Below are 12310 nucleotides of genomic sequence, written 5' to 3' on the forward strand. Positions count from 1 at the left end.
CTTCAGTCACAAAGTGTTTTCTGTAGTAAAAGTGACATCTGCATTCAGATCAATGGGGAATGTCAATAAACCGGGTCGGACATGTGATGACAGCGATGCTTGCACATTTGTGTGTCATGTAGGGAAAAATAGAAGAGCAGCTCTTCCTCAGTTGACTGATAATTTCACTACAGGATCAGGATTGTCAGACTGTAGCTGTGTCTCAGCTCAGGGGCCGCATCCTTTGGATGTAGTCTACGAAGGTGTGGCCCGTCGAAACCGTCATAGACCACAAAGCCAGACCAAAATGAGACAGTCTGGTCTACGGAGGATTAAAGCTTTGCGTCACCAGCTGTGCATTTGCACCAGCGGGGCATTTTGCTGACATGGTTTGGGTCCACTTGTCCCCTTAGAGGGACGGGTCACTGCAGATCAATGCAAAGTTGTTCACCTTTATCCTGATGGGATGGGTCAGGATGACGGTGTCTCCATCTACAGGTCACAGGGGTCTGTGATGTTTGATGAGGATGAACATGATGGGAATCAGATCAGATGCTGTGACTGTGTCTTTATGGGAGATTTTGGAGCGACGTGTTAGACAGCGTTCTGCACCACCACCATCAAAACATTTAAAATGTTAAAATTATTGTTACTTTCGGACTTCCTGGGCCTGTTTACCATCCTATTGATCTGTGATCAGAGAGCCCTGCTTCCTCGTTATCGATCAGTAATCAGAAACATGTTTTCTGCTCCATTGATCAGTGATTGGAGACACGTTGTTGTCCTGTTATTGATCGGCTCGCAAATAGTAGAGCTTTGATTTCATATTTACAGAAACATCTGTCACATCAGCAGCAGATCAGGTTATATCCTGTTGTTCCTGTATAAATTGCTGTGTATCACATCTGGGGAAACGTGGTGTTGTGTATCTGTCAATGGATCCAGTTTGTCAGTGAAACATTGTTTAAGAATAAATTTTTATGTGGGTAGAAAACACAGAAATTTTGTAGATGTGTTTTAGTGTGACAGTTGTACCTTACACCCTGAAATATTTTGGCAGTGTTACATTTCCTCCTTAATAATTGATGGAAAATTGTTTTAAAATATTTCTAGTTTCTTGATTGATCAACAATTTGCCTGATCCAAATATCACCCCACCTATCACAGTATTAAATTAGGCTGTATCTGTTTACTCTACCTTTTATCATTTCATAATCACAATGTAGGAATGAATGTAGGAGGCTTGTCATGAACAATAATGCAGATCCCGGAGTTTACTACACAGACTGAATGGAAACGACTCAACAGACGCTGCAGAAACTCACTTTCTAATTGAATTATTTTCATATTTAAACTTCAGATTATCTTCTGTAAATTCATTCATCATGGCTCTGAAGTTACAACAACTCTTTCAAACTCCCGTGACCACTTTGTAAAAGCAGCGCACTGGTTCTTGAGGAGGCTGAAAACTGTCCTTCACTCAGCAGTTGTACACGAAATCCACTGACTCAGGTTCAGCTCTCACACGGTCATAGCCATAAAACCAGCAGCCGACCCATTACCGGAAGCTTCCAGGGTCGAAGCCACAGAGGCCGCTCAGTGTGAGTGAAATGCTGATCCCAGAGCTGTGGCTGTGGATGAAAAGCATCATGTGGATGCTGTAATATATCTAATGTCTGCTCATGATGTCAGCAGGGATTCCCACAGAGAGGACGGGCAGACTGAGGACAGGACTGAGACTCAGAGGGACAATCAGGACTAAAACTATTAATATACACTACTAAAATGACCACCACTACTGCTGCTGCTCTTATTACTGCTAGTAAATCTCTTCATCTGACAGTTATGACTTGACACCTACAGCAGCTGTGAATGATAAACTTTTATCTAGTGATTTCCACTTCACGGCCACTGTAACATACAGAAATAAAATGGAACATTGCAGCATGGTTGAACAGTATAGTGTGTGTGTGGGGGTGTGGTGGGGGTGGGGGTTCCTGCTGTGTCTTAATGTAAAAGCTCTCTTATAAAAAACTGCAGTTCCAACAGCAGGGAGGGTGAGGCTGTGTGTTTGTATTTGTTTGCATGTGTGTGTGTTCATACATATATGTGTCTGTTGTGGTGGATTGTATGTGTTTAGTGGTAACTGATGCAGTGCAGCTGAACTAAACCAGTCAGGCTGAAAGTTTCATTCATAATTCAACAACACACACACTAGAGATTTAACTGAGGCAGTACAGGAAGGTGTGTGTGTGTGTGTGTGTGTGTGTGTGTGTTGAACTTTGACGTGAACAGTCTTTACATGAACACCCATAAATTTGCCGTGTGTTTGTGAAGATGTTTTATGTGACCGTTTCATTGAGGAAATTCTTGGTTTAGTTAAGTTTGGTTTATTAAACCAAAATAATCATACTATAATATTTAGTGGAGGTATAGTATAATTTTTACTGTAGGTAAAAATTATTTACTTACACTATATCCTGTTTGAAGGACTCTGTGTTGATCCGTAATTACACATCAGAACATTGAAAAATTACCTGTGGAGTTCCCCAAGGCTCCCTTCTGGGGCCTCTTCTGTTCAACATCTACTTTTCCACCAGCTCAAATTAGGGGAAAAAAAAAAAAACAAACTAAATATCTTACCAGTTATGCAGACTACACAGGAAGCTGTAGGGGGGCAACTTCCTGTAGCCACTTGTGTCCAGTTCTCATTGAATAGAATTGAAGGCCTTTATTTTAAAATCTTTTTTATTTTTTTTTATCTTTTTATAGTTTTTGTTGTGTAGTTATGGAATATAAACCACAAAAATATGTGGACACCACCAATGTCCAAAAGCCTCTGGCCATATCAAATATTTGCAGTGGTAATTAATGTACTTCTAGTAGCAGCTGTATTAGATGAACAGAATGAAAACAAATTCATCCTGGCAGATTTTTTTCTGAAAGATCGCCTCTAGAATCTGAAATAAAGTTCTCAAATGAGATGGAGCCGGTGATGATGACGATCTTGGAGCTGAAGAAGTTAATCTTCAGACATGAGTCTTATATTCAAACCAAACCTGAGCAGGGAAAAGTTTTATTGCTCCCACTGTGGACTTTATGCAATAAACCCACGACAATAACTTTTCATCTGACAAAGAGCAGCTTCACAGGAAACTTTATTGTGGCTGCCTTATTGAATGAAGAACGCAGAGGGAGAAATAAAGAGCAAGACGGACGGCTGTGTTTTTCCTCAGCAGGCTGATGACGCTCCTAACGCCTGATCATAAAAACATCTTTAATAACCTGCAGCTTTATATCTTCATCTTAAACACACGAGTTGAGCTGCGTCTGTCGGGGGACGAGGAAGGAGAGGATCAATGAACACCAGATATGACCAACTGTATATTCTCAGGTTTTCAGATGTTTCTAAGGTTTTGTGCATTAACATCTAATGTCAGTTTTCTATATGTTCAGTTAACACATAGAAGCAGGAAGAAGGAAACACTAAAGTCATTTTGATGTAATTATAAAAGCTTATTTTAAATCCTCTGCTCCTGTGATGACATCCTGTATTTAAAACACCATGTAACTGTGAGTAAATCATGAATATAACAAAGAGTGTGGGTTTGGTTTCAGATGGGGTGGAGGTGAAATCAAGATTATATATAATTTTATATATATATATATATATATATATATATATACTTCCTCTTCCTATTCATGTTTATTTTTCAGGTAAAATATAATGGATATATTTTAATTTGTATTAGTTATATTTAAATCAATCAAGCAAATAAGAAACTGGGGGAAAATGGTTGTCTTCCATAACAAAACAAATAAATACATTTCAAATAAATTTTAAAAAACCTCCAAAGTGTTATGTCAACCTCAGTTGTATCGTTAATGCGCTAACCATAATTAAAATGTCCTTGATAGAGATGACAAATAATAAAATAATAATAATGTAAAAATGGTGGTAATAATAAAATAATGACTATAATAAAGGAAGACAAGGATAAGAGTAATAAATAACTAACTCATTTGATGATGTTGTCTTTGTACCTGTGTTGCGCAGCCTTATTTTTTTATTGACGTTCTTTTCAAGAGTCTTTTAATAAGAATATTAACTAACTAAAACTACAGATTAAATTACTTTTTCTTAGACCTGAAAATCTAAAACGCCCTTGAATATAACTCTGCTAACTCTCATCATGTCCTCAGGTTCCTGTGTATTTAGTTTTTGTCCTCTTTTCTGCTTGGAAAGTTTGTCAGTCTTCTGTGTAATGGACCATTTAGCAGTGTTTTCATTAATTGGCCCATTTACCCCAAATTATGTAAATTTGAATCCACTATTGGGCAATTTTCCATCCATCAGTTTTTAGACTGATTTCCTTCCTTTCGGTTCATTGCAACACTGAACCTTAACCTTGACACAGACAGTCACCTTGTTAGAGAACAAACATGAAGCTGTTTACACACTGTTCAGTGTTCTGCTGTGAAATTATGTAGTATGTATTATATAAGTCTTAAGTTTTATACCTACACAGATCCTGTCTCAGCATCCTTTAAAAGTAGCTTTGAAGGTTAAAGTAGAACTTTTCCTCTTGTCATCAAACCACATATTCACATCCAAACCAACCCTGAACATCTCCTACTAACATGCCCTGTGATGTATCTGATTCCCCTGAGCTTCAGAGCGCCTCTGTTTCCACAAACTTTTAAAATACATCAGTGAGTCTCACTGGGTCACATGTTCCTTCATCACCATGAACACACACTGCAGTTTATTTAGACTTCATGTCACACACCGTTCTGCTGCTCCAAACACTAACTACAGCACAAAATGTAGATTAATCTGCCGCTGAAAATAATTCCCAACAAAGTCACTATTCCCTCTTGTTTGATTAAAAACTAGCAGCTTAAGATGAAACTAGTTTGGTGAGACATTAGTTTTCAGTTTGAACCAATGAGCTCACAGCTGAGAGCCACAGACAGGAAGTGTTGAGAGATGGACTAATACACTTTTGGAGTCTGAACAATGGATTTGTTGATGAATATAAAACTGATTGATCCATTAAGTAGGTCTTGTTGCTTTCCATACCTTCTTTACTGGCTCCTCCTCTTTTTTCTCCCTTTTCTTGTTTCATTCTCTCTTCAGTTTCTTCCTTTCCTCTCATTATCACCCTCCCGCCCCCAAACACCAAAGTCTTCCCATCCTATTCTCTCCACTTCACCCTCTATTTTCCTCCCACATCTCCTTTCTCCCCCTTTCCCCCTATCTCTTTTCCCTCAACATATTCAGATCTCCTCTCCTCTCCCCCTCCCCTCATCTTTCTGTTCTTTCTTCTCTAGTTCACATTTGCTCACATTTTTCCCACATTTCCTCCTTTCACTTCTTTCCTCATGTCTTATATTTACCTTCTATTTTTCCTCCCATGTCTCCCCTCTCCCCCTTTTCTCTCATTTCCCTCAACAACTTCATATCTTCTTTCTCCTCTCCTCTCCTCTCCTCCTGCTTTGTCTCTCACTCTCTGTCTCTTTTCTGTTTGTGTGTTTTCTGACAGGACAGCCTTACATGGACATGGAGTAAGAACCGTCTGACGCCTCCTCCTCGCTCCTCAAAAACAAAGCCAGTGTCTCTCCACCACCACCACCACCACCACTAATGCCCCGCTGACTTCAACAAGAGAGAGAAAGAGAGAGACAGTAAAAGACAGAGAGACAGATAAAAAAAAAAGTAGAGAGGACAAAACAGCAAGCAAAAGCAGAAAGAGAAAGAGAGGAAGAGGCTGCAGATCCATAATCTCCACAGCAGAGAAACACTTAGAGGGAGGCCGGCAATTCTGTCTATCTTGCAACTTCAGGGACCATCATCACAATTTAATAAGAATTTGAAAGGCTGCGGCGCTGCAACAAATCTGTCTTCAGAGGGAGAGAGGGCGGGTGAGAGAGCTAGACTCAAACAGAGAGAGAGAGAGAAAGCAGCGAGGTCGAGGCCAGACACAGATGCTTTAACACTTTCCTGCCTGGATCTTTGTCTTTTTGCTTTTTGTTGTTGTGAATCTCAGAGGCAATAAACCTGAGGCAGCAACATCAGAAAAAAAAACTTTTATTGTTTTACAGATTTTCTCCTGCTGAGATGTTTTTCAATCAAGACTCGTTATTTTGAGCCAGAATGTCTTGTTATTTACTAAAAGAACCACACAACAACAGCTGAATCAGAAAAATATTCAAAACAGGAATATTTCAGCTCTTTTCTGAGAGATTCTAGCTTTTATTTTGGAAAGCAACAGGAAGTCTCTGTCCCCATCTAATAGAAGGACGTCCCAACCTCCTCAAAGTAAAAGACGGAACACATACCTGTCAGATGTTTTCCCGCTCCTTCTCAGTGTTCCTTTCATGGCTTGACACCTAACGGTCATCTGACCCCTCCCTCTGCTCCTCCTCATCCTCCTCCTCTCCCCTTCCTCCCCCCTCAACATGTCCGACCACTTCCTCTCTCGCTGCCCCGAGCGCTCGAGGAAATCAGGGCAGGTGAAGAAGTGAGCGACAATTATTAGTTGAGGCTCTTACCTGGGATCCGTTAGCTCCTCCTTCCCCAGAGGACAGAACTCAACTCTCTACAGGTGGGACGCTCTGATGCAAGATGGCGGCTGGCGTGGCGACCTGGCTGCCGTTTGCGCGGGCGGCAGCGGTGGGCTGGCTGCCGCTGGCCAAGAAGACGATGCCCAAACCTCCAGTGGACAACTCGTCCAGATCAGATGAGATCCTGTACGTCAATGTCAGCGGGGTCAGGTTTCAGGTGGGTGCTGCCGTCTGCTGAGCATGCTCCAAATCTTCTACCATCCTTCCCAGCCCAGTGTCCTTCGGAATTACATTCATACTGGACAAGGCTGCACCTCCTGATTTACATTCATTGCTGATGTTTAGTGCCAGTGCATTAAGTAGTCTTTGACTTTTATGTAGAGACGTTAGTGTCTGACTACCATCCGGGAGCGGGGGGTCTGCATCCAGACACCCTGACCTCTACATCCTCACTGATTCTCTCCTTTTATTGTGAGATAGATGCAACAAAGTTGTTACACAAGTGTTGCTGGAGTGTTGACCTTTAGTAGCGATGCAGGAGGGAGGTTGACTGTGAAGTGGAGAGGAAGAAAGTCATTTTTCATCACAGTTGTTTTTCTTCTTGGGAGGACAGTTTCACTCAGTGCCAACGTTTTTAAAACCACAATGTGGTTACGGTTCAGAGTGTGGTTATAGAAAATGTCTCCAGCTACACACCCAAACACCACCTGACCTCCACACCCTAACCTCAGGCTTGTAAAGATGCTTTTAACCATGTTTGGAGATAAATGTGATGAAGCAACACTGATAATTTAAAAGTACATTTATCTAATTTTATCTTATCTTTCCACCTCACAACATAAAGGTCCCTCTGCCTCATGCTCGTTGCAGATTTGTACAACATGAGTGTAAGCCTAAGCATGCTGGGCTGCTTCCTGACCAATCAGAGATCTGATTTGTCACCCTCAGTGTGTACGCTCTATAGTAGGATTCATCAGCTGCTCATGGGTCGGTTTCACAGAGATATTTCAGACTGGTCTGTGTTGGTCGGGTCTTAATTTTGCTCACAGATTAGTCTAATGCAAGTCAGACTGTTTCACAAAAAAAGAGACTGACAGACACCTTACCCCCAAACTAACTCAAGCCTAAGACCAGTGTTACCATGGTAACAATCAATGACACCTGCACTGACCAGTAGCACCTGACAACAAGAAACAGAAAACATGGCTCATAATTTGTTGTTTGCTAGCATTGTTATGGAGACAGCAAAGAGAAGGGAAAGAGTTGTTAGAGACTACAGAGATTTTTTTCTAAATCAAATTTTATTTTTATTGTTTCACTCTTCGCTGAATTTCCAAAGTAAAACGTCCTTGTAACTGTTGAATTCTTCCTAAAGACAAACATTTTCTGCTGGCGTAAATGGAGCTCAGCCGTTGGAGCCAGTCTTTATTTACCCAGAATTCATTGTACCACAGTCTGGATTAAGATAGTCAAGACCTAAACTGCTTTCTGCATCGGATGAATTTAGACGTCAAAGTCTGTCTTTGTGAGTGTGTGTAGATTTGAAACCGACTCTCAGAGGTCGACAAGTGTCCAGAACGCTTCAACATTACCGTGAACGATATTAACATGGATAACTGATTGTCAGCTGTGGTTCAACATGTTCACTGTTGGAACAGCCGCTCAGCTTCATTTATAATGAGCAGCTGAAGGCTCCTCCTTTTACTCCGAGAACAAGAACGTCATCTCTCAGGGTGAAACATAGTTGTGTTAAATTAACATCGACCCCCTGCCTTTGATGTCTTTCATGTTGTATATGCAGCGCAGATACTGAGGATCTGTTAATGGACCTCATTTGCAATCATTCTGCATGAATTTAAAGCTGTGAGATTTTAGTGGCTTTAATGTTTCATTTGCATTAGATGAACTGAGCTGGTTCATGTTGAAGTGCAACAATATAAAAATAATCATGACAGGCGACGTCTGTCTAATAATGTCTCATCATCTCTGACAGTGAGGTGATTCTGTGTCCACGTCTCTTTTTGCAATTCACTGTGATTTTAAGGTCGAAGAGTTTTTTCTTCACCTCTGCTATATTCAACATATTTAACAACCCGAATCTCATCTGTGATGTTTGTCTGCCTCTTTGTTTCTTAGCTGTTTAATTTTTTCACAACAGATAATCCTAAATTAAAGCTGCAGGGTTTTGCAAATAGATGTTGATTACTTTATGTAACAGAGCTCAGCAGAACAAGACGCACACATTTGATAAACACTCTCATATGTACAGGGAGATTTCATGCAGAGATTTAGTGCTTTTTCCTTGCAGACTTTTATCATTCAGTGTGAAGTGTGACGAGACTTCTAAATACATGGGTTTCTCCACCACCCTGCCCCTTTAGGAGACCAGCAGCAGGTCTGAGTCTGTTCACTCCAGTGGGAGAAGTGAACATGATCACAGATTATGACTGATTCTTTCGCCCCCAAAAAATACTGGATCCATTTTTCACAAGCCACCGATCTTCCAAACATTCTGGCATTCAAATGGCATTTTGCAGACCAAGATTCAATTCAGAATATTATTAAACTGATATGACCTTGTACTGATTTGATCAGATAGAAGCAAACAGGTAAAAACGAGCACCAAGATCAGGCGTAAATTCATACTGTATCTAGTGTTGTATTGTTGTTATGCTTTGACATGAACAAGCAATCATGACCACGCCCACTTAGGATACAGGAAGTGTATACCAATCATTACCATTGAACCTTCTTGTAAGGCGCCATCCTGTGTTGTAGAGTATCTTTGCTTTAGCTGCCCTGCAACAGAATCTGAAGCTCTCTGATTGGCTGTCTCTCACAGCAATGCTCTCTGGGACTTGTAGTTGACTCTTGACATTGTTATTGAGACAGTCTTGTACTGTTGCCTTTTTTAATAAAGCAGAATGTGTTAGTCTCTGATCAACTGACGTCTGACTGTTAGATCCAGAACTACAGAGGGTCATGATGCTCCAGCTTCAGCAGCTGCGGGTTGTAAACAGTGTGCGTCTAATCAGCGCACTGATGTGCATCTGGGCAGAAATAATAACAAAATGGCTGTAGAACAAAAATAGATTTGGTGGCTTTCTTCTGCACTTTCTGCTGTGGTGGCAGCACAAAGAAAAAGTTCCTGTCAGGTCTGTGACTTTATCCTGATTTTTTAAAAACAAACACGCAGCAGCTGGAAGGTCTAGGAGAAAAAACAGAAACATACAATAATGCTTTAAAAATAGACTATAAAACAATGACATGAGGCATAAAACAGGCGCTACGTCACTGTTAGCATCAGCTGGTGACGGTTCAACACTCCCAACATGCAGTAATCCTTCAAATGGAACTTGTGTTTGTGTTATTAATGTGTGTGAAAAGTTTCCATCTGTTCTATTTCTATTGAAAAAGATTCATTTACAAAATTGTGACTAAAACAACAAACAGTGGGATCATCTGTATTGCGTCTTTTATATCTGTAGCTGTTGCCCTTTAGTGGCTTGTTGTTGTGCATTCAGCCAACAGTCTTTAAGGGGAGAGTTAAATATCTTCTTCTCTGGTGGATGTCCATGATGGTCCTGTCGCTGCTGGATCAGAAACATGTGTTTGATTTCTCTTTGTTCCACTTGTCCAGACGTGGAAGAACACTCTGGACCGTTACCCTGACACGCTGCTGGGTTCCTCAGAGAAGGAGTTTTTCTACAATGAGGACACGCAGGAGTACTTCTTTGACAGGGACCCTGAAATGTTCCGACACATTCTGAACTTTTACCGCACTGGGAAGCTCCACTACCCGAGAAACGAGTGCATCCAGGCCTTCGACGAGGAGCTGGCCTTCTACGGCATCGTGCCAGAGATCATCGGAGACTGCTGCATGGAGGTAAACCTGTTCTGTGACAGTATCTGTTTGAATGTCCGTAGCTCACATCTCTTGTTTTAGCAACATTAAGGAAATATTTGTCCCTGTTGTGTTGTGATGATGGTGTTCAGTGAATGTTAGAAGAGTTCGTTGCCTATATTGATTGGACTGACTGATCTGTGCCGAGTCTGCCTGCAGCATATGAAGAAAATATACAACTTTTATTGTAGCGTAAATATGGGCTCACATTTTACATTATGTCTTCTCGATTAATTTTAACAAAGAATTACAACACCTTTAAAATAAATTCTGTTGTAGCTGCCATTAAAAATGTAGTAGCAGGAACTGACAGTGTTTGTCCTGACAAAGCATCATGAGCAGTTAAATGTCTGATGCACGTACAGTAGATACTGACAATGTGTAGATTCAACTGACAGAGTGCAGACGTACAGTATCTATAAACACTGGAGCTGGATCAGATCCTCATCAGTACCGATCAAAATGTTCCCACAGATCTGAACAGTGAAAAGTGTCTCGTATAAAAAGTGGCAATCAGATGTTTGGTCAGATTGTTGACTTTGATCAGTTACTTCCTGATCTAAATTAGCAATGTTTCCAATTTTAGACTATTTTCTATTTAGTCAAACTATGCATCACCCCATGCAGAGAGCAGTTTGCTATATTTTGTTGCAATTGTGCAACAGAATTTGCACTAAATCAAACAAGTGGTTGATTCATTTTGCTTCTGCTGCTTCTTCATGAACTGGCCCAGAAGGAAATGACTCATGAATGATGTTTAAACAAATTACATTTATTGTAAACTTGAGGTAAAACAAATATAATTATTTTGTCAGATACTGTAGGTCAGTAATGAATGTGTCACGTTTGCAAGGAAACGGGATGGACAGACAGACAGGTGGGCAGATAGATAGATAGCAATTACTTTATGTAACAGAGTGTCCAGGGTTTACAGGCAGGTAGAGAGTAAAGACTTTAAAAATGCACAGATCCAAAGAAAGCCAACAAGTAAGGAGACTAAGACCAGAAAAGCACAGCAAGTACAAAACAAATCTGAAGAACTGAAATAATTCACAGTCTAAAACACAGAGATCCAACGAAACAGGAGACCAAACAGTAGAAAATACTGAGACATCAACTAAAGGGCAAACAAGAAGATGAGGGGAACACAGACATTGAGCTATACAAAGGAGGCAAAGGTAATAAGGAACAGGTGAAACTAAATGTGACAGGGCAGGTAATAGGTAGAAGGTGAAACCAGGTAAGTGGTTACAAAGTGTAACAGGAAGCAGAGTTCGTATGAAGTCACTCAGAGGGGCAGATGGTGACAGAATGCAGTGTGTGGATGAGGATGAAGGCTTGGGAGCCAGTGGAGTAAACTGAGGCTCGAGCTGCTCAAGTGTAGGTCATTTCCTAATGTCCCTCCCAAACTCCACTCATTGGTTTCTAATACCAGGAAAGCAGACCAACCCGTCAGGCAGCAGGCAGAGGAAAGGGTGCAGGGTTGGGGGAGAGGGGTTGCAGCAGCACGTTCCGTCGACCAATCAGCAGCCAGACAGAAACAAGAAACAGCCAATCACTGATGTCTATTGTTTGTCCAGGTGATTCCCTCTCGTTTGTGTCTGTTCTCAGTGATTAAACTTGAGTATTTACCTTTTTATTTTGTCCCAAATCCTCTGAGTTTAACAGTTTATTCCTCTTTATTCTCAACACCTCAGTTCCACAGTCTGTGGATTTCAAACTGGAAGTAAATTTAGATGCTTATTGATGAGATGAGTCTTAAGTTTGGCTTCACTTATTTTTCCACTATTTTTTAAGAATGTATATGTAGTTGCATAATGAATATGCAAATGAGCATATCACAACATCTAGCGACTTTTC

At 40.7% G+C, this 12310-nt stretch overlaps 1 protein-coding gene across 1 annotated transcript in view; it reads left to right on the forward strand.

The window, feature by feature from the left end:
• Positions 1-6607: 6607 nt before the first annotated feature.
• kcnd1 (potassium voltage-gated channel subfamily D member 1) overlaps positions 6608-12310 on the forward strand; it is a 58038-nt gene continuing 52335 nt past the window's right edge. The window contains exons 1-2 of the mRNA XM_022763930.1: positions 6608-6763; positions 10187-10432. Of these exons, the coding sequence (XP_022619651.1) occupies positions 6608-6763; positions 10187-10432 (402 nt within the window). The remainder of the gene's footprint in view (positions 6764-10186; positions 10433-12310) is intronic.

This window comes from Seriola dumerili, unplaced genomic scaffold, assembly GCF_002260705.1.
Source record: "Seriola dumerili isolate Sdu_G_001 unplaced genomic scaffold, Sdu_1.0 BDQW01000493.1, whole genome shotgun sequence".
NCBI lineage: Eukaryota > Metazoa > Chordata > Actinopteri > Carangiformes > Carangidae > Seriola > Seriola dumerili.